This window comes from Theobroma cacao, chromosome 6, assembly GCF_000208745.1.
Source record: "Theobroma cacao cultivar B97-61/B2 chromosome 6, Criollo_cocoa_genome_V2, whole genome shotgun sequence".
NCBI lineage: Eukaryota > Viridiplantae > Streptophyta > Magnoliopsida > Malvales > Malvaceae > Theobroma > Theobroma cacao.
Genome location: NC_030855.1, coordinates 742,404 through 765,765, shown reverse-complemented (window position 1 = coordinate 765,765; position 23,362 = coordinate 742,404). Strand labels below are relative to the sequence as shown.

Below are 23,362 nucleotides of genomic sequence, written 5' to 3'. Positions count from 1 at the left end.
TACTTTAAATATAAATATATTTACATTTTATTTTGTGTTAACATTACAAAAATTATAACTTATAAAATTATTAATTATAATATATATATATACACACTTTAGAGTATATAACTTTTAATGTCTTTTAATACATACACTTTATATTATATATTATGTTTATTTATAAAGAATATAATTACTATTATATAAGTTAATAATTACTGAATAATAAAATAATATTGATTTATATCATATATTATGTTCATTTATAAACACACTTTATAATTTTTTATTATTTAAATTTAAATTTTATTATTTGTGTTTTTATTAATTTAATTAGTAGTTAATTATATGAAATATGTAGGATAAATATTATTGTATATGGATATGGGTTTGGGTTCGAGTAATTGGGTACTCATGAAGAACATTTTAATAATTTTTTTATCTAATTGGGGTTTTCTAACAGATTAGGATAATTATAGAACAGTGAAAATGTATTAGGGTTAAGGTTAAAGTAGTAATTTTTAAAATTATTCAAGTAATTAATAAGGTTTGGGTATTTGATTTTTTATAAGCTTAGGGTTCAGGTACCTCGAAATTAACGTATACCCTCCTCATGTCCTACTTGAATTTTTTAAAAGGCACCGCCCAATTTTGCTTTCAATTCAAAAACATCAGAGAAATTCATTAGCTAGTAAAAATTATGCACTATGAACCATGTTATCAATTAATTGAAAAGATGGTAAATGTCAGGAATATTGAAAATAAACTAATAGAAAGAGAAAAATGACCAAACAGATTATTGGTTATTCTCCCTATGCTAGAACCACAATCTGCAGTATGTTAAATTAACATAGAAACTAAAAGCTCAGAATGTCAACTAGATTTATGATTTTCAATTAGAATTAAAAACATCAAGAAAAATGAAATACCAAACAGATCAGTACTCCAGCAATATTTCAAGTATGCTTTAGAACCATTTGCAGGTATTACTACTGCTTAAATGTATGGACTTAAAATAAAGGTCAGCAATGCAGTGTTTTGAGAATTATGACGTAGTTTAATTTAGTATGCTAGGCCCTAAAATGTACCAGATTCATCTGCACTGAGATCATCAAAAGAGTTTGTTTTGATTCCACCAACATAAACCACATGAAGGCAAAAGTTTGAGGGCACAACCATCAATTATCATGTTTTATTTTATTTTATTTGGTGATGGTAATTTAAACCCAGCTCTTTTAGCAGGGGATACATGCACCTATCATAGAGCCAAGTGCTTAAGTGCATCTTATATCATATTACTTAAAATAAAACTTGTGGAAATCACTTAATTATCTTCATATTAAAGCCAAACCATTACTGCTTAGTTATCTAAATATCTTTATATTAAAGCCAAACTCCAACTGCTTAGTTTCCTAAATAATTTCCCCTACAATTCCCCTTCGCAAGATTTCAGTCAGTTGCCCCAGTATAGTCCACCAACTCACAAGTATTAAGACCAACTTCATATATAGGCAATTATAGATCCTACTCATGTCGAAGAATCAATCTCCTAGTAATAAAACATACTGAAGACATATCTAATTTTTGCCATTCAAAGGATAACAAGTTCCAGAATATTAGCAAGATAGAGCATCTTCGCTGCTGACGAAATGTGAAAGTAATTTTTCAATCTTAAACACAGAAATTTCTTTCCTTTATTCTGAGCACTCACAACGGCCTCAAATTGGGTCCAGGGGTGCCCCATCCCCCACCCCCCACAAGCACACAACCCTTAAGAGACAGAGAGAACTCCCAGCAAGCTTCTTCCCAAATTTAAAAAAGAATATTGCTTAAAGATGGTTTTTTATTAAGCAAAATAGCATGTAGTAAACCCAATTCTCAATTGCATTATGGCATTCTAAATAAGAGCAACACCTATAACGCTGGCATTCTAAATCAAAGCAACACCTCTAATGCATGACATAATTCTTGCACTACTAAGACTGATTTTTGGTGAAGATATCATGCAAATTAATTCAGAAAATGCATATTCATGCAAATTTCCATGCTTTCCTCTTCTTTATTTATTTATTTTCTTTTATGGGGTGGGATTATGGGACATAAACTCTTCATGGTTGTGTTATCAAGTTATCTTGGTTTCCGGTTTCAAGCACTAATTGCGGATATTTAACTCAAAATTTCATCTATCACAACATCCCTTTCTGCTGTCACCACTATGTTTTTTGTTTAATTTATAGTTAATTAGGTTTTCCACCAATGCTACATTCTAATGAAGTAGGATCCCATCACCAACTTTGCACTTCCACATTTAATGGCGCATAATAACCTAAGGTTGATTTTTAGTGTAAAAAAAAAAAATAATAATAACATAAACCAAACTACCTCAACAGAACATATATGGGTATATAACTTCATAAAAACAATATAAAGTTGAGCACACAGAGAGAGACAGAGAAGTACCAAGAGCAACAAGATGGTGATTTCTTCCACCGCCATCGAGAATCTTTCATGCAAAAGGGTATTGAGAAAAACCTCACTACCCTTGACATCTGCCTCATTTACTTGCCCAAATCCACCCAACACCCCATCTACCGATGCCTCCACACCCTTCTCTTAGCACAACCAAAGAAACCAATAACTATATTATGAGTTCGGTAATGGTACCCACATACAAATGTAAGAACCAGAGTTAAGAAAGACTTACTTCCCAATAGGCAACGCCTTCACGGTACCACTGAGTCTTCTTATGGTTATCTCCTGCATCTGCATCTCCAATTTGCTCCCTCCACATTTCCTGTGGGTTCTTGAATTCTCTGCCATCGGAATCGGAGCCAGCCGCCTCCATTGCCGTCCTCCGCTCCTTGGGAGTCTTGTAATTCTTCCGTGGTGGATGTAGGACTAGAGTTATGGGACACTGTTGGAGGGTCTGTGGGGAAACAGCTTGGGATATGGGCCGCATCCACATCGGTATGCCTTATCCTCCGCGCCTTGGGTTAGGCAAGCCCTGTTTGGTTTATCCTTTCGCATCTTCAAGCACAGCTTGAATGGCGTCAAAGTTGCTGGTGAGTTTTTGGATTTCTTCTTCAAGACCTACAGCCAATCCGACATGATGCTTTATCTCTTGAGGAATGAACGAACCACCCAACTGCTGCTCCAGGATCATGGAAAGAAGTGCTTTTGCCATTGTTTTTGTTGTTTCTCAAATGTAAATTGGTTAATGAAAACAGCAGTTAATTATTGGTTGACTGAACAAGTGGATGATGTTGAAGCTGCTTCTCTTCCGACCCTGTTTTGTAACAATGAACAAGTGGCAGACAATTTCTTAAAGTTGAACCCAAAATCACTCTTTAAAAAAAAAAAAAAAACCATGAGAATTAAAATGCTTTATAATTCGTCCTTGTAATGCTTTGTAATCCAAAAGCGATGCGTATAAAATTTTTGATAATAAAGGTTATAGTGAGTCTAACTTACTAGCTGAAAGTTGTTTGTCAAACACTTTTCCAACAGTAGTAATGTGATAAGAATTCAGACTCAGGAGAATTGCAAATGGTGGTGGTTGTGGTTCTGGCTGTACAGGCGACACCAAGCGGGCGGTGGAGAACGCTAGTAGCAATTGCCAATAAGGTAGCACGTGGCAGTCTTTTTGTCCTTTTCAAGCAATGCGAGACACTTGAGTGATTTTTATTGGACAACGTATGTGGAAGAAGTTGACCAAGGACGTTGGGTTGGTGATTAAAAACATTTTTCGGTCTGCTAATGAAGAAGCTGACACCCTAGCCAAAGAAGGTGTCTCAAGATCAACAGATTTGTTTTGGATCAATGACTCTCTGCCAACCTCGGAGAAGAATATACATTAACCTAGTGTGGGGTATTCTGTCCCCTGCTTTATTGACTTTTGTTGTGCATCATAATGCTTGCTGCTACCTTTATGGAACCACTGATGTTTCTTCGTTTATACTGCCTTTTTTTTAAGGGATATTGATTGAACACTTTTTCGGAGGTCCTTTTGTTATGTATAGAGTGAGTTTTCTTACCTTTTGTAATATTTTCTTTTTAATGCTAGTTGGCGGGACCTTAGGCAAGTACTGGTCTACCCAAATTTTTAAGTCCCATTGCTTGCCTTTGATGTAGTCGTGGGTCTTTTTTGTTAAGTTGTAAAGGAATACTCTTTTTTAATATATAATTCATCTTTATTGTTTTTAAAAAGAAAAGATAATTCTGAAACAAAGTATTACTAGTGGCATAAATGTATCTATAAGTTGTACCAAACTTAATTGATTCTCACTTTAGTTTAGCAAGGGGAGTGTTTTGTTTAAAAAAGAAGAAAAGCATCAAGGACCTTTGGCATTTTGAAATCAAATCACTTTATAGAGAATCAACATTACTCTATTCATTGGTTTTTAAAAGGATAAAGGTTCTAAGTTTGGAATTACTTTTTTTTTCTTTAATTAAATATTTCCCTCTAAGTAAAATAATGCTATATAGCAATTACTTTATTTTTGCTTTAGTTATATAACAATTACTTGCCCAATGAAAACACATCGCGCATATATTGTGATTACGATTCATTTTACTAATACAACGACAATTTCAGATTAATTAATTGAGTGGGTGATAAAAACAACATTATTTTTTTTTATTTAAAAAAAGAAATGATTGTGAGAATTTGGAAGTGAATACTGATGCTAATCTTAATTTCTTGCCTTCAAATAATTTAATTAAGATGTACCTTTTTTTATGAAATACTATTCTCTTTGTCTTTCAAAAAAAGGAAAAAGGCCAAAGAAAACTTACTCATCATTAAAGATAAAATGCTTCTGTAAATTGGTACTTTTTATTGAAAATGCAACAATCAAGATTCTACTTCCACAATTTTGTAACTAAAACAACAAATAAAAAGGGACAGAGAAATAAGAAAAGCATCAAGGACATGAAGGTTTTAAGTTTGGAATCTCCTATTTTCCCTTTTAAACTTGGGAAGCATCGTTATTGAAGCAGTTGATTACTAACCATGATGAATTAATAGGTCTATTGACATAAAATCAAGCTGACACAATAAAATTAACAAAAACAAATAAAAAAAGTAATAAAATCTTATTTTTGTTCTTTCATACAAAAAGCTACTATCTCAAATTAAACTCCCTGTAATTCTTAACTATGTACTCTTAATCTATTTAAATAGGATTCATATTTGATATACTGACATATATCTTATATACATTGTTAATGCATCAAATATAAATTCATTTAAATATTAAAAACTTGAATATTAACATAAATTTATCGAAATATACGAAATAAATAAGTATATGGTCATTCAACTCAAAGATATGCAGGAAAGCAGCCACTTATTTGCAACTCACTAGTTCGAGAATGCACATCGCTTCTGGCTAAGAGAGAATAAAAGGAGCAGAAAAATTTTTTTTGAACCTTTTTGACAATTTGCTATAATTTTTTAACTTATTAATGAAATTAAATTTTGAATCATTATCTAAAAATGTTTCTCTCCTTTATGTCTTTTTCCCTACAATCTAACCAAAATATAGTTGAATAAAATGCCCTGCAATCCTACACATTATGAAGAAAAAGCTTAAATATAGGAAAGTGTATTTGACGTTCAAAGAATTGTTGTGCCTTGTATAACCCAAACTAAGCTAAATCATTCACATCAACAGCCTTGCTTGCATATTTTTTGTTGTTAATTTCTAGCTACAACCCCCTTTTTGCAACACCAAGACGGTTGAGGACTTAAGGAGGTACTAAATTTCTGTCAAAAACAAGTACAGAATATCCTCATAGCAGAACAATCTCTATCTTGTTTTCTGAAACAAACAAAGAAAGAAATTTAGGTAGATGAAGAGAAAGATGATCAACTACTAGCCTCTTAATGAGAGAGTGTATTTAAATATAAAACCTAAACAAAGATTCCCTCAAGCCTTTATACCAAAAACAAGAAAGTGGCATGTGTTTCATGCCCTGTCAACGGTGGTTTTTTTTCTCTATTTAAAGTAGGAAATTATTGAGAGAATATAAAAAAGAAAAAAGCTAAAGACAGCTTACTCATCATTAAAGATAAAATGCTTCTTTTAATTGCTACTTTTTTATTCCAAATGTGGCTATCAATTTGCTAATCCCACAATTTTGTATCTTTTTTTTAAAATTCTATATCTTTATACCTTAAGCAAAATCAATATACAAAAAAGCAGGTGAACAAAAACCATCCCTGCAGCTTAGGCATGTATCTCCCTATATACACAACTTGCGCAAGATTATAGGAGTTCAAAAAGGAACAAAAGGTTCTATACAACGTAAAGACTTGTGTTACTATATGAACATGCCTAAAACAAGCTGATTAATTAATGGACAAAGCTTCAAAGTGCTGAAAAGGTTTCAAAAAATGCTGAGGAGACAACAATTATTTTTTCTCTTTATAGATTTCTTTTATACCACATTATTGAATTTTTTTGAAGGAAAATAAAAATCTCAATTACACATACACATTACATGATCATAGCCATCACCTCTTTGATTGATTGAAATTTATTAATGGTCAAAGTACCTCATAGATCCCTATATTAAAGATTTTTTTTTGTCAATTTAGTCCATTTATCCAAAACTGATTAATTTAGTCCTTGTATACCCAGAATTTGTACCATTGAGTCTCTTTGTCTAACTCCATCCAAATTAACTATTAGTGATACTAAAGTTAAATTGATATAAAAAAAAATGCTAATGTTGACATGTTAGACTAAAAGAAGAAATTGGTCACATGGCTTATCTTTTTCTTTTTTCTCTCTTTTGTCCAAAACCAATCATTGTAAACCTACAATTTAAAGGACATTTATTTTTCTCTTTTTTCATTTTTCCTTCTTTCCTTCTCTCTCTTGCTCTCTATCTAATCATTCTGTTTTAGACTTTGATCCCCAAACCCAGATTTCAACAGCCAACCACTAGCCACTAGTGGTCATAAAATCTTATAAAAAATACCAAAAAAATCAATGGCCTTGTTTGTTGCATTTAGCATGGAACCTATACATTAAAATGAGGACCAAAGAACTGGTTGTTGAAGTGATAATTGGATGAGTTTGTTCCTTTTAGGTTCATGTCATTTTCGAATTTGCAAGATTATGAACAAATAGAAAAACTACAGTACTTTCAGATTTATTGTGAGAAAATACTAATTTGTTGTTTAATTCTTTGGCAGAATAGTAACTCCTTTAACAATAAGTCCTCTCTTCCAATTCCCTGTAGCATATTCGTGACAGTAAATATCAAATTCTCCAACAATTTCAGATGAAGTTGTAAATTCTCCAACGGGGATTTCTATCCATACTCCTCTCGGCTTGGACTTCAAAGTTTCCTTGCGTTCAACCTTGTACCCATTTGGAAGAGTGAATCCGAAGTTCACTGGAGTTTCCCATCCACGTGCTTCTTTTGTCAACATAAGCACGAACACAAGTCCATACAATGTTTTCGGTGAGAGCTTTTTTACGTTGAATTTCACATTCATTTCTAGCCAACACACATCTAGAAGTTCGGCAACATCAATCAACACATCGCTGCAAAATCAAAAGTTTGTGGATTAGAAAAGTTGTCAAGCTAGATCTATGAAGTAAAGATTCTAAATGGATAATAAATCTATGCTAACCTGTTTGTTTCTCTTTGGTATGACCAACGCCAGTAACGGTGGTTTTCTGCCCAAGTGATTGAAAGATCTCTTGCAAACAACATGAAGCAGTATTTGTTTAATTTCTTATCCACCCAGTACTTCTGCAACAACAATGGCACCCACAAAATTTTGAAACTTTTCTTTCATTTAACTATTCTTAAAATAAAATTCATTTTCGCATAAAAGATGAAATCTTTAAAATGAACTTAAATAAGACTTAACTACCATTCTGTTTTGGTTCAAGTAAACTTCAGCATGGGGTTGGGAAAGCAACTCATCCGTAGAGGAACTCTCAATAGGTGAGTCAACATCTTTCAAGTTGAAAAATTCATGAAAATTTTCATCTGTAAATTCAAAATCCTACAACATAAAAACACAATCATTGATCATTAACATCAAGTCAAGAACATAGCAGTGGAAAGAAACAAGTTTATTTTTTACAAGTTTATGATTTTAAATCTAGGAAAATCAAAATAGATTTTGAAAAAGCTATTTTTATTATGGGAAATAAGGCAAAAAAATATGAATTTTTTATTTTTTTATTAAATTTTCATACCACTAGTGATTGACAGCCAGAATTTGCATTCAAAGGGAGAGAAAAGAGCTAGAGAGAAGGAAAGAATGAAAATGAAAAATAAAAACTAAAGGTGCTTTTAAATAATACTCTAAAACAATGTAGTTTTGAACAAATAAGTGAAGAAAAAAAAGGAAAGAAAAAAATACCACATGGCCAATTTCCTTTTTTTTATCTTACATGTCAATGTAACACTAGTACCACTAATGGTTACTTTAGATAAAGCTAAGCAAACTTAGTCCATTACATAAAATCTGAAAGTATAAAGACTAAATTAACCACTTTTGGGTAAAAAGTTTAAATTAATGAAAAATCTATAATATATGAACTTATGAGTTACTTTAACCATTAATAAAGTCCAATCAATCAAAGAAGTGGTGGATACGATCATGTGATGTGTAACTTAGATTTTTATTTTCCTTTAAAAATTCAAAATATGGTATAAAAAACTTCTACAGAGAAAATGATAGTGATAAACTTACTGTAAGAAGCGCGCACTCGATATGAGCAACAAATTGTCCAGCACACTCTTCACAATAATAGCAATGATTTTTTGAGTTCCTTTCTTCTTCGCAAATGTCACAATAGTATTCTCCAGAATCATCTTCCACAAAATGATCTTTAAGAGTCAAACGATGCATGTGACATTTGGATTTAACTGAACATGGTATGGGAACACATTTTAAGTGCAAATTCATATTGCACTCCACGCAATAATAGAAAGGTTCCTTACCAATGTAACTTTTGCATTTGTTACATAATTGGTAGGATTTCTCATAATCTGGTCCAAAATAATAGAGATTATGCACGTGAGACTTAATTTTTAAGGCCAGCTTCAGGGAATTAGCACAATGAAGATGAAGGTGAAAATCACACTGTCGACAACTATAATCGATACTTTCAATGATTTTAAATCTACAGGCAAAACAATTTTCCCAATCGCCAATTTGTGGATGAAGGAGGTGTAATGGATGAAAGTTGAGCTGCATCTCCCGCATAAGTGCAAGACAAGATTCATGAATTTTGATATTGAAACAATCAAGACATGTATAACCTGGACCCAAGATTGGTAGCTTGCAAGCATTGCATTCCACAGCCAAATCTTTGAGATTGGATCTACGGTTGAAGAAGTCTAGCTTATGATTTTGATTGAAAGGGCACAACTTGAAAACTTTCTCCATCTCTTTCAGCTTTTGCCCCTCATTTTTAGGTGGGATTGGAGAGGTAGCACATTTCACATCAAGTTGGAAATCACATGGAAGGCACATGTAAGCAAACCCACCAGAATGGTCTCTACACGCATGACATGTAAATTCAACTATATCCGTGAAGAGCTTGAGAGGATGCTGGCAATGAAGAGGGTGTGACACCTCATACGGCAATGTAGTGCACTTTTCATGTAAGTAATATTTACAATCTTCACAAGCATAGTGTTGATCAAAAACTTCTTGACGACAAGCATTGCAAAGAAGACTTTCGCTTTGTTCAATAGACTCATTATAGCTCAAGGGATGCTGATGATCAATATGTTCAATCTGCACCTGCCCAACCAAGTCGAATGAAGAAAGTTATTAATCTTCCTCCATTTTTAAAGTAAAGTGCATCCTTATTTTGTAAAATTGTCATAATATTTTATTTTCATTTATGACTAAACAAACTCAATTTTTTCCATTTACGTCTTTTGGAATTTATTTTAAATTCATCAATCCATCAATACACTATTAAATATGGAACGGATTTGCCATCTAAGCACTACATTTATGTCCATGTGACTACATTCACGAAATTCACATAATATGTGGAATTTACGTGACAAATTCTATCTATATTTTATTGGCATGTTAATATACAGATGGTTTTGAAACAAATTCAAAATGGTGAATGAAAACAAAAAATTACAAATAGCTCAAAATTAAGAGTAAAATTTACTTGTTAATTGTGTTTAAAAAGTAAAAGAAATGAAAATTTAAGATAAAACTAAACTATGGAAGCAATAACTAAATAATCAAATATATATGTTCAGAAATTAACATGATGCACGTATGTGTTTTTATTTTATTCAGCATTCAATATTTTTACTAAAGCCATCTCCAAATTAATTTTGAATACTGTTATATAAGTAGAGGTTTCTTACCTATATTATTTACATTTTTTATTTTTTTATTGAATTTTATTCAAAAAAATAAATAGTGTTTATTACTACAAAATCTTTAAAATATATAAATCCAAGGAATCATAGAAGACCTCAAGTGATGTAAACTTAAAAAAAAAAAACATTATTGGCAAGTGAAAACATCACAATAATATCAATATAAAAGACCCAATTCCATCACCTTCAATGTTGAAGCTTCGCTGTCCAACAAGCTAGAGGTCAAACATTGATCAAGTTTTACATCTACAACCTGAGGAAGTGAAAATATTAGCATCAAAATTTTTCTAAATGGCACATTATATGTGATCTATGATCAAATAATTAATAGTTTATCTAATGAAAAAAACATTTATTAAATTTCTTTAGAGAGAGAGAGAGAGAGTTAATGTTTCCTTGCCTTTTTGAGTGCACATTCGATGTGAGCAATAAATTTGCATTCCTTGCAACAATAAACACTATGCTTGGGTTTTCTTTCTTCTTCACATATATCACAATAATATTCTTCAGATAAATCTTCTATAAATGAATCCATAAGCACAAGGTCATGCCTATGATACTTGTGTGAAGTAGAATGTGGTATTGTAAGACATTTGAAATGGTAATTGAAATTACACTGAACACAACGATAAAACACACTTTCTCTCCCTAAAGCATCAAAATTAAAACCACATATCCTGCATAGGTGGGTAGCGATATTTGCTTTTATTCGAAAATAAGTAAGATCATGCTCATGTAACTCAACCTTGAGACTGGGTCGTAGTTTGGCACAATGCACATGAAGGAGGAATTTACATTTTCTACAACAATAGGCTTTTCTGAACTCCCATATTGGTAGGTTGCAAGCATGGCACAATCCATTATCAAAATGAATGTTGCTTAATGAAAGAGGGTGTAATGGATGGAATGGGTGTTTGAAGATTATGCTAGGCATGTTGATTAGGCAGGATTCATGGAACCAGATATAAACACCATCGTTAAGACAACCATACGACATTCCAGACAAATGGTTCTCACACCAACTACATATATGCTCATACTTTCTCACTCTCCTATAGTTAAAGAGGGTCAACGACTTGTTGAAACGACCAATTTTTTTGGATGTGTTATCACTGAGTCTATTTTTCTCATCATTGGTTGAAAAAGCACATTGATACTCAAGGCTAAAATCACAATCTTTGCAATGGTACCTGTGACCTCGAGAAAGATTGAAACATTTAGCACATATGTAATCTATGTGGTTTGACCATAAGAGACTAAGATTGTGTTGGGAATGGAGAGGATGTGCACTTATCTGAAGAGGTAGCTGTTGATGAACGCAGCTATTATGCAACCAGAACTCGCATCTTTCACAATAATAAGACAAACCATCCATTTTCTTATTGCATATATTACAAAGAGCCTTTGATTCACTGTAGTCATCATAAAGCAAGTGGTGTTCATGAAGATAGGGTTTGATATCCATCTCAAACAAAGAACAAAAAAATTTTAACCTTATGATGGAAAAGGGTGTTTACATATAAAAAAACTAAACATAGATTCCCTCAAGCTGTAGATTCCATCAACAAAAATCTCCAGAAAAGAGATAAAACCTAGAAGCAAAAACGTCTAACTTTTTAATCTAGCATCCGGATACCACACCCAAGATAACACAACCAAAAAGGCAAAAAAATAGAAGAAAAGCAAAAAAGCATCAAAACAAAACTCCAATGTTTACAAAGAGGGAGATCTAGGAAATGGGTTCGGTTGGGGAGTGACTTGTGAGGGTGAAAGGAAGGTTCTGGCAGTGTGAGGGAGAGAAAGTTGATTTCCTTTTTTGGGATTGGGAGATTCTCATTACTTCCAACCGAAAGAGAAAGAGAGAAGGAAGTGAGCTGAAGGGTTAGAGAGAAGTGAGAGAGAGCCGCCGGCGGTAGAGAGAGAAAGTCAAGGGGAAAAATGTAGGAGAGAGAGAGAGAAAAAAAGGAATTTAGAGTTAGGGTTGTAAGGAGCAAAGTGCCAAACGACACCGTTTGGTACATAACACGACAAAAAGGGAGAGAGATGGTCTTGCGTATAGGAGCAAAAATAAACATCTAAAGTATTATTAGACTAAGGATTACAGACTTGGTAAAAAGGACCAGCAAATTTTACTCTTTATTTTTGTTTAAAAAGTAAAAAAAAAAATTTAAGATAAAATTAAAATATGCAAGCAATAATTGAATTTAGGAACATACACAGCTTCAAAGGTATACCAGGGATAAATACACAGCTTCAAACGAAAAAGAACAAAATTTGTCCACAAGGAGCTTGTAAAGTAAAAACAATTTGAGGTAATACACTAATAAATTACATAGGAAGATAAAATCACATCCCACACCAGAAAAGTTTGAGTACTCCTACAACAATGCAAGAAGTTAAGAGGCAACAAATCATTTGATGATGCCAGGTCTGTTGGCTTGCGCCTTGGATCTTGTCTTGAGAACCTTATTTGGCCCTTCAGTTGTTAAAGCATACATCTTTACAGCAAACAATTCCTCAGGGAGTCCTTTCTGGTCCTGTTTTCAAAACAACAAACAAATAAATAACAAAAGGATACATTATGATAGTTGAAAACCCTAAAATGAAGTAGGGGGATTGCAAACCAAACCTGCCCCTATTTCTAATGGGAACTTTGAACATGCAACTAGAAATCACACCCTTATCGATTCAACTCAGCAACATCAAATAAGAATATAAGGATACAAAAGATGATATGATATCTAAAACTTACCAAACAATATAGATCACACAACGCCTCTCACTATTGTTATGTTTTTCGGGCACATCTGAAAGTCAATGGAACGAGGGCTTCACAGTAGGAGAAGCCCTCTCTCATCCTATAAAGCCTGCACCTACCATTAGACTTTTAGCTAGACCTTGTATTTTAAAGTTTCAAGATCTAAATTTTCGAATGTTTGCTTAGAGACTTAGTTGTTAAGACAATGGCAACATATGAGGCTATTAGTGCATGATCTATATAAACTTATCAGTTTTCAATGTGTCATCTTGGGATTGTTATGTTGCAAGTCAAAGGTTATGTGTAACAGACACAACTGTATGGGTTGGCGACTAATCTTTGTTGGCATTTGGTTGACTTTTATGGTGTAAGTCCAAGTTGTATAACTTACATCAGGTTGACCCCTTTACCGCCACAACCCAGCACACAATTTTGAGGTTAATTATAACTTTAATTATTCCAGTATCCAGTTTTGACTTCAAGACCATAATTTCTCTGTAAAAGTGATTGATAATAGGACAGATAAAAAGAATACATGATATAGGTAACTCTGCAGCGAAGTATCATTGGTGGCATAAATGTATCATATCTATAAATTGTACCATACTGAATTGATTCCCACTTTATTTTAGCCAGTGAGGGGGGTTTCATTTTTCAGAATCAAAAAAATGAAAGTTGAGACTGATTAAGAACTTTGAGCACCATTAAGCTGCCACAGCAGACCCGTGTAGCTTTATGTATTGTATATTCTTTCAATGTCAAAATATAGTTAGGATTAGGCCTCATGAAACAACAATTGTCAAAAGCATTTACGAGAAAACTAACAGATTATTCAGTTTAAAAAAGCATAATCAACAGCTTAGTAAGTGGGTAATATGCAATAGAATGTACCTTTATTTTATACAGGTGCAATCCACACCGACGAAATAGGTCCTTGAAGTATAAATCAGATCTGGTGATGCTTCGGTCTTCTTTATCCAAAACAAATCCTGCAATCAAGTGATAGCTCAGTGAAACTCATTTTGCCACTGAACAATTCCACTGACAAGTTCTCCACATGCAAGCCAAGTCAAGTGAAATTATGCAAGTACTGCAAAAGGGGTATAACTGCCCACTTGTCATTTAAAGGTGTTTAGGTTGTTAAGTTTGGATATTTAGAATTCCAGATTACTTTGTTTTTGAATTGTCCCTGTCTCAACTTTCAATTCAGCAACCTTTTTAGTCAGTTTGAGTTGGTCAAAGTCCAGGTGCATAACTGACCCAAATCAAGTTGACAAAATGACAAGCTTGAACATGACACGACTCAATTACAAAACTAAGACCTGAAGCTCAACTTGAACATTTTTTTGGAGGGCACATATGTCTGAGACCTCCAAGCTGGCTTGATTAAGCTTTATATTATTTAGTTTTATATGAGTATTACATACATGAAATTTTAAAATATATCAAAAAATTAAAAGTTGATTACACTCTTGAACCATTTTGACTGAGTAATATAAACACTTGAACTAGACTCCATTAGTCACTTGAGCTCAAGAATAACTCAACAATAAACTGATTGAATCCAAGTATTTTGTGAGTTAAATGCAAGCAAATTATAAGTCAAGCTTTAGGCAAGTTTAATTGTTGGGCTAGGTTATGCAAGAGCATTCTTAAATTTTTCTCCAATTGGTTATCTTATTATGTTTTACTTTAGTTAAAAGTTAGTAATTATGCTTTCTATCTAGTCATGTGTCATGATTAGCATGTGATCATTTTTAATTAGTTTGAATGGCTAGGATTAGATGGGGTTGTTTGTATCAAAGGGCTACAATTAAAAGCTGCTGTAACTTTAGACGGCTGTAACTTTTCCTACTTTAATCTTAAGATCAATTTTAGCATTTGTTCTGGTTTTCTTCATTGTTTTTCTTTTGTTTTTGTTGTTTCTACTTTCATACTACATCAAAGTGGTATCAGATGAAAAGATCTTAAAGTTGAACTAGGAGTTTAGTTATAAACCATGGCTAATCATGGTAGAGGACTTGTTAGCAGACGTGGAAAAGAAATCAAGACCAGCAAACAGAATTGGCTGAGTTGAAGGGTATGATGGAAGATTTGTTGCAGGCTGAGCAAGCTTTAAAGTGACAGGAACCAATGGGAGCCCGTATGGAGAATCCGCAAGGCAATCCTGACACTTTCAGTTGACCGGAAGGTGGTCTTGAGGACGAAATTGAAAATGGAGAGGCTGAAAACCCTTTTCATAATGCTCAACCAGCAAATAATGCTGTTTGTGGTAGATTGGAAGGCTGATTGTTACATGCCTAGACTTAAATGGTGGAGTTAGAATTAAGGTAGATGACTTCCGGAAAAAGATGCATGCAAAAGATTATTTAGATCAGAAAGCTAGTTTGTAAAATTATTTTTAGTAGAAACCAATAGCAGAACAAAGAAAGGTACTGTTTGTGAAGCTTAAGTTGAAGGGACTGCACTTCAATGGTGGAAGAGAGTTGAAGAGCAGCAAGCACATCAAGGCAAGCCAAAAATCAACACTTGGGAACACATGAAAATGAAGATGATGAGGCAATTTCTGCCAGCTGATTAAATGGAGTTGAATGAGATATTTCATTCACTCAAGCAAAATAGTATGTCCATTGAGGAGTACACTTCAGGTTTCAACGACCTTTCCCTAGGGTTGGGTTGAAAGAGTCTAATGAGCAGTTGACTTCATGTTATCTAGCTGGTTTGAATCAATCTATTACAGATGAGATGAGAGTGACTTGTTTATTTAACCTTAAGATGCTCGACAATTGGCCTTAATGGCTTGTAACTTGTTCCTACTTCGATTTTACATCAATGTTAACCTTTGTTCTGGTTTTGTTCACTGTTTTGGTTTCTTGTTATTGTTTCTACTTCCGCACTACATCACTAGGTCATCTTTCCTTCATGAATTTTCACTGAAGAAAGTTGTACATAGGCAGTGTTACCAAAAGGTGTCCCAAATTGGTAGCTAAAATTATACCCCATACCCATTTGAGTAGATGACACTCATCCCTGAACCTGCGAATTATAAGTTTCAACACTTTTGCTGTTTCCCTTGGTATCAAGCAATGAAACAAGACAACGGAGCTTAAATATTCCTTTATTCATTTATCCTTAATTAAACATTTAAAACATTAACTAGTATACTTCAAAGCAGTAGCAGGCAGATGAATACATGATAAAACAAAGTTAAACAGTAATATCAGCTCTAGAAAGCAACTTTATGAAAATTTTTCAGCAGGATACCAAAAAATAAGAAAGTTTGCAGAATGCATAAAACAAAAACTTGCTGCTTCCCTTAGTATCAAGCAATGGAACGAGAAAATGGAGCTTAAAAATTCCTTTATCCATTGATCTTTTAATTGAACATCTATTATTATTAACTATTATGTTACTTCAAAGTTGTAGAGGCCAGATAATTACATAATAAGACAAAGTTAAAAAGTAATATCAGCTCAAAAAAGCAACTTTATGCCTTCTCATACGTGAGATGACATGCGGCATTTCAAAAAAGAAAAACACAACTTTATGAAAATTTACCACAGAATACCAAAACATAAGAAAGTTTGAGGAATACTTTAAACAAAACTTGAGCACTTCTTAAAAAGGGGAGGGAGAGAGGGAGGGAGGGCAAACAAACATGCTTAGAAAAATCAAAGAGTCATAAAGACAATACCGTTTCTAGCAATGTTCTCTTTCAGGACAAAGAATCCACCAGGTTTAAGGCCTACCTGGAATCAACAAATTAATATCAAATTAAAATGCAAATTAGAATCTTTTAAATCATATATGCAAGAATAATAATTTTCAACAAGGTTCTTTCCAGGACACAACTTAGAGATCAGGCCTCCAAATTACATACACATACACATGCCCAAGACTTTCCCTGTTGGAGCTTTTTATTATTAATATATTTTGCTTAATTTTGATGAAAATACATTGAAGGCAGTGTAAAAGGTTATGCTTAACAGCACCTGGAAAAAATAAAAAGGTTGCAGCAAGGGAAGCAGGAGAGTAGGGACTCAAGGGGCCATGAAATGAATATGGCACTTTCTAGATTTAATTTTATTTCCCACCATTTACAAACTTAAAGGACAAAAGTCAAACTACCATCATTTCTTAAAACTTATTTCAATGCACAAGGCACAACAAAATTTGGTCACAAGCTTTTGTAAGGTGAGAAAACAGATGATAGCAAAATAGCTGTATGAATTATAAAGTATTATCAAGCCTTGTTTCCGTGGTGCTAGGGATGGGCCCAAACACTCCAAACTAACCCATCAAATCCGCTAATTACCTAGCAGGAAGAAGAATAAAATGAACAACATGACACATTGCACAAAAAAAATTTAAAATAAAAAAGAAACAAAAAGGAAAAAAGGAGTTTGACTATATCATCCTTCTGGTATTTGCTATGTTATGTTCTCTAGACAACCTTAATTCCTATAGCTGTGAGAAGGTTTAAGAGAAGTTACAAGAGATAAAGCTAGAAGCAGTAAATTTGGAAAAGGAAAATTTGAGATACCATTACAATGATCTGACAGTTCATAATTCAAAAATCAGAACAAGGCACTTCGAATGTATAGTAGACAGCAGGCAAGAAAATTTCAATACATAATTTTGATCTTTCAATGCACTTCCACACAGCACAACATGTCAAATAAAAAGTAAGTTCTGTCTCAAGAAGAAGATTTATTCACCTTTGCTCTCTTAAAAAATGAGACAAAGTCATCATCTGTGAGATGACCAATGCACCACTGAATCCAAATAACATTGTACCTTCCAGCATCAGGGGTGAACTCCTGAAAAAGCAAAAGACAAAAAAAAAATGGTCGTCAAATTTCTGTTTTATAAAGTAAAATTTAACAGCCAGAAGCATCAGAAGAAGACAAGCACATATATCACCAACTTAAAGGGCTCATTCACTAGCCCATATGCTGTCCCCTCTTCCCCCCCCACAACACACACAAAAGAGTAAATAATTGTTTGCAAAAATTTACTTGAATCCAGCCGCCTACAGAGTACAGACTATGTTGCCCAGATTCAAATGTGAGTTCCAGATGCAAACCCATATTTAACATGTTTACCTTAAATTTTGTAAGTTTTCCCAGGATTGTACTCAAACAACATGCCTGCTTGAGGTGTAAATTACATGGCTACATCCGCAATACAGGGAAAAGTGAAAAGTTGGAAATACATAGCTTACATGGACTTAACCATAGTTATGAATACTTCGAGACATCAAGAAGCATGTATCTATGCATGAATGTAGTCTTGAAGTACATTACCTGAAGGGAGACACAGTAGAAATTAGTTGCTTTGTGCGCATCAGAGGATACAAAATATTCCTGAGACAAACTTTCACGGGCAGCATCTAAGAAATGCGAAACTGGCTCAAGTAGATCAACCTAGAGAATGGTAAAGGGAAGAGGGGTCAAAAAGCATAGCTATCACAAAGTACTATGCAGCTTTGTTAAGATAGTAGCTCCAACTAATACTATAACACTGATTCATATCATTCGATGAAAGAAAAAGAGAGGAAAAAGAAAAAGTCCACCATGTTCCACATCATGTTCACTGTATTGGAATTACATATTAATGTGTAGCGATGGCAATGCGTACCCTATTATAGGGTACCCACGAGTATCCAACCCGGTTATACCGGATTAGTATACCCTATAATCAAGTTTAGGACGGGTTCGAATAGTGATTTCTTTTCTTTTTTTTTTTTTTTGAAAGTCATTAGAAGGTTTCATTCAGAAACCTTCAGGTAGCACCCCTTAGGTACTCGCTACTTGAACCCGATTATGTTAATATTCAGGTTACACGGGTACCCACCTCAAACTCGATCTCAATACCTGTTTATATATATTTTATTGTTATTTAAATGATTAAATTAAAAATAATCAACATTAATATATTTATTAAAAGTTGACAAATATACTAAAAAGTATGGTTACTCAAATTATTAATGTGATGATATTAATATATTTAAATTAAAAAATTAGTAGATTATTAATTATGTTTAAATAATATGAATATCATATCATATTACAAAGGAATATAATTACTATTATATATAAACTTCAAATATAAATATATTTACTTTTTACTTTGTGTTAACATTACAAAAATTATAACTTATATATATATATATATACTTAAAGAGAGTCTTTGAGTTTAGAATAGTTTTGGAATCTAACAATTTTTTTTAATTTTATATAATTAAAGACAAACTCATATAGTTAATTAAATTAATCATTAAACTATGATTATTAATTAACTTATAATGTTTTTTAATATATACACTTTATATATATTGAGTTCATTTATAAGNATAATTACTGTATTATATATATACTAATACTTTTAGTATATATATACTTTAAATATAAATATATTTACTTTCTACTTTATATTAACATTACAAAAATTATAACTTATAAAATTATTAATTATAATATATACACCTTTGTTTATATAAACTTATAATACACAAAGCTTAAGAGAAGTTGTGAGATTAGAATAGTTTTGAGACCTAGTTATTTTTTTTAATTTCATATAGTTAAGGACAAACTCATATAGTTAATTAAATTAATTCATAAAACTATGATTATTAATTACCTTATAATGTCTTTTAATATATTTACTTTACATATATTGAGTTCATTTATAAAAAATATAATTATTATTATACATATAATAAAACACTTATAGTGTGTGTATATATATACACACTTTAAATATAATCATATTTACTTTCTATTTTGTGTTAATATTAAAAAAATTATAACTTATAAATTAATTATTAATTATAATATATATACTTTATTTATATAAACTTATAATATATAAACTTAATTATCTAAAAAGAAGTTGTAAGATTAGAATAGTTTTGAAACTTAGCTATTTTTTTTTAATTTCTTATAATTAAGGACAAACTCATATAATTAATTAAATTAATTAATGAAATTATTATTATTAATTAACTTGTAATGTCTTTTTAATATATATTGAGTTCATTTATAAAAATATAATACTATTAATTATACACTAAAATACTTTTAATATATATATAATTTAATATATATATACTTTAAATATAAATATATTTAATTTTTATTTTGTGTTAACATTATAAAAATTATAACTTATAAAATTATTAATTATAATATATATATATACACACTTTATAGTATATAACTTGTAATGTCTTTTAATACATATAATTTATATTATATATTATGTTCATTTATAAAGAATATAATTACTATTATATAAGTTAATAATTACTAAATAATAAAATAATATTGATTTATATTATATATTATGTTCATTTATAAACACACTTTATAGTTTTTGATTATTTAAATTTAAATTTTATTATTTGTGTTTTTATTAATTTTATTAGTAGTTAATTATATGAAATATTTAGGAGAAATATTATTGTATATGGATACAGGTTCGGGTTTGGGTAATTGTGTACTTATGAAAAACATTTTAATAAATTTTTTATCTAATCGGGTTTTTAAACGGGTTAGGGTAACTCTAAGGTAGTGGGAATGTATTAGGGTTGAGGTTAGGGTTAGGGTATTAACTTTCAAAATTATTCAGGTAATTAATAGGGTTCAGGTATTTGATTTTTTATAGGGTTAGGGTTTAGGTACCTTGAAATTAATGGGTACCCTCCTTATGTCCTGCATGAATTTTTTAAAAGGCACTGCCCAATTTTGCTTTTCATTCAAATACAACAGAGAAATTCTTTAGGTAGTAAAAATTATGCACTATGAACCATGTTATCAATTAACTGCAAAGATGGTAAATGTCAGGAATATTGAAAATAAACTAATAGAAAGAGAAAAATGACCTTACCTCGTTAAAATATCTTATGAGAAGATTCTTGGTTATTCTCCCTATGCCAGAACCACAATCTGCAGTATGTTAAATTAACATAGAAACTAAGAGCTCAGAATGTCAACTAGATTTATGATTTTCAATTAGAATTAAAAACATCAAGAAAAATGAAATACCAAACAGATCAGTACTGCAGCAATATTTTAAGTATGCTTTAGAACCATTTGCAGGTATTTCTAGTGCTTAAATGTATGGACTTGAAATAAGGTCAGCAATGCAGTGTTTTGAGAATTATGACATAGTTTAATTTAGTATGCTAAGCCCTAAAATGTACCAGATTCTTCTGCACTAAGATCATCAAAAGAGTTTGTTTTAATTCCACCAACATAAACCATATGAAGGCAAAAGTTTGAGGGCACAACCATCAATTATCATGTTTTATTTTATTTTATTAGGGGAGGGTAATTAAACCCAGCTCTTTTAGCAGGGGATACATGCACAAATCATAAAGCCAAGTGCTTAAGTGCATCTTATATCATATTACTTATAATAAAACTTGTGGAAATCACTTAATTATCTTCATATTAAAGCCAAACCATTACTGCTTAGTTACCTAAATATCTTTACATTAAAGCCAAACTCCAACTGCTTAGTTTCCTAAATAATTTCCCCTACAATTCCCCTTCGCAAGATTTCAGTTAATTGCCCCAGTATAGTCCACCAACTCACAAGTATTAAGACCAACTTCATATATAGGCAATTATAGATCCTACTCATGTCGAAGAATCAATCTCCTAGTAATAAAACATACTGAAGACATATCTAATTTTTGCCTTTCAAAGGATAACAAGTTCCAGAATATTAGCAAGATAAAGCATCTTCGCTGCTGATGTAATGTGAAAGTGATTTTTCAATCTTAAACACAGAAATTTCTTTCCTTTATTCTGAGTACTCACAACAGTCTCAAATTGGGTCCAGGGGTGCCCCAACCCCCACCCCCCACGAGCACACAACCCTTAAGGGACAGAGAGAGAACTCCCAGCAAGCTTCTTCCCAAATTTAAAAAAGAATATTGCTTAAAGATGGTTTTTTATTAAGCAAAATAGCATGTAGTAAACCCAATTCTCAATTGCATTATGGCATTCTAAATAAGAGCAACACCTATAACGCTGGCATTCTAAATCAAAGCAACACCTCTAATGCATGACATGCTTCTTGCACAACTGAGACTGATTTTTGGTGAAGAGATCATGCAAAATAATTCAGAAAATGCATATTCATGCAAATTTCCATGCCTTTCATTTCTTTATTTATTTATTTTCTTTCATGGGGTGGGATTATGGGACAAAAACTTTTCATGGTTGTGTTATCAAGCCATCTTGGTTTCCAGTTTCAGGCCCTAATTGCAGATATTTAACTCAAAATTTCATCCATCACACCATCCCTATCTGCTGCCACCACTATGTTTTTTTGTTTAATTTAGAGTTAATTAGGTTTTCCACCAATGCTCATTCTAACGAAGTAGGATCCCATTACCAACTTTGCACTTCCACATTTAATGGCGCATAATAACCTAAGGTTGATTCTTAGTGTAAAAAAATAATAATAATAACATAAACCAAACTACCTCAACAGAACATATATGGGTATATAACTTCATAAAAACAATATAAAGTTAAGCACACAGAGAGAGAAAGAGAAGTACCAAGAGCAACAAGATGCTGATTTCTTCCACCGCCATCGAATCTTTCATGCAAAAGGGTATTGAGAAAAACCTCACTACCCTTGACATCTGCCTCATTTACTTGCCCAAATCCACCCAACACCCCATCTACCGATGCCTCCACACCCTTCTCTTAGCACAACCAAAGAAACCAATAACTATATTATGAGTTCGGTAATGGTACCCACATACAAATGTAAGAACCAGAGTTAAGAAAGACTTACTTCCCAATAGGCAACGCCTTCACGGTACCACTGAGTCTTCTTATGGTTATCTCCTTCATCTGCATCTCCAATTTGCTCCCTCCACATTTCCTGTGCGTTCTTGAATTCTCTGCCATCAGAATCAAAGCCAGCTGCCTCCATTACCGTCCTCCGCGCCTTGGGAGTCTTGTAATTCTTCCGTGGCGGCTTTGGGTTTGGTGGTGGCTGTAGGATTAGAGTTACGGGACACTGTTGGAGGGTCTGTGGGGAAACAGCCTTGGATATGGGCCGCTTCCACATCGGTATGCCTTGTCCTCCTCGCCTTGGGTTAGGCAAGCCCTGTTTGGTTTATCCTTTCGGATGAAAAATCGAACCGAAGGTTGAACCGGAAAGGATTTCGATTCTCGGTTCGATCGGTCGAAGGATTGGGCC

General features: G+C 32.5%; 2 protein-coding genes and 1 pseudogene across 5 annotated transcripts; all 3 read right to left on the bottom strand.

The window, feature by feature from the left end:
• Window positions 1-3,692, bottom strand: part of LOC18595122 — an 11,362-nt pseudogene extending 7,670 nt beyond the window's left edge.
• LOC18595120 lies at window positions 7,117-12,313 on the bottom strand. Of its 3 annotated transcripts, none has more exons than XM_018122928.1 (6): window positions 10,775-12,313; window positions 10,559-10,627; window positions 8,708-9,766; window positions 7,877-8,011; window positions 7,631-7,752; window positions 7,117-7,541 (listed from the first exon to the last, which is right to left on the bottom strand). In XM_018122928.1, exons 1-6 carry the CDS (start codon window positions 11,837-11,839, stop codon window positions 7,172-7,174), a joined length of 2,820 nt encoding a protein of 939 aa, XP_017978417.1. In that variant the 5' UTR covers window positions 11,840-12,313; the 3' UTR covers window positions 7,117-7,171. The 3 variants fall into 3 exon arrangements, with proteins under 3 accessions (XP_017978417.1, XP_007023008.2, XP_017978418.1); XM_007022946.2 differs by having other exon boundaries at window positions 8,708-9,760; XM_018122929.1 differs by lacking the exon at window positions 7,877-8,011.
• On the bottom strand, window positions 12,553-23,269 carry LOC18595119 (alpha N-terminal protein methyltransferase 1). 2 transcript variants are annotated; one of them, XM_007022942.2, is made up of 8 exons: window positions 22,952-23,269; window positions 22,710-22,854; window positions 21,023-21,081; window positions 18,439-18,558; window positions 17,851-17,952; window positions 16,827-16,881; window positions 14,024-14,121; window positions 12,553-12,911 (listed from the first exon to the last, which is right to left on the bottom strand). In XM_007022942.2, the coding sequence occupies exons 1-8, from the start codon at window positions 23,228-23,230 to the stop codon at window positions 12,786-12,788; spliced, it is 984 nt and encodes a 327-aa protein (XP_007023004.2). In that variant the 5' UTR covers window positions 23,231-23,269; the 3' UTR covers window positions 12,553-12,785. The 2 variants fall into 2 exon arrangements, with proteins under 2 accessions (XP_007023004.2, XP_017978430.1); XM_018122941.1 differs by lacking the exons at window positions 14,024-14,121; window positions 16,827-16,881.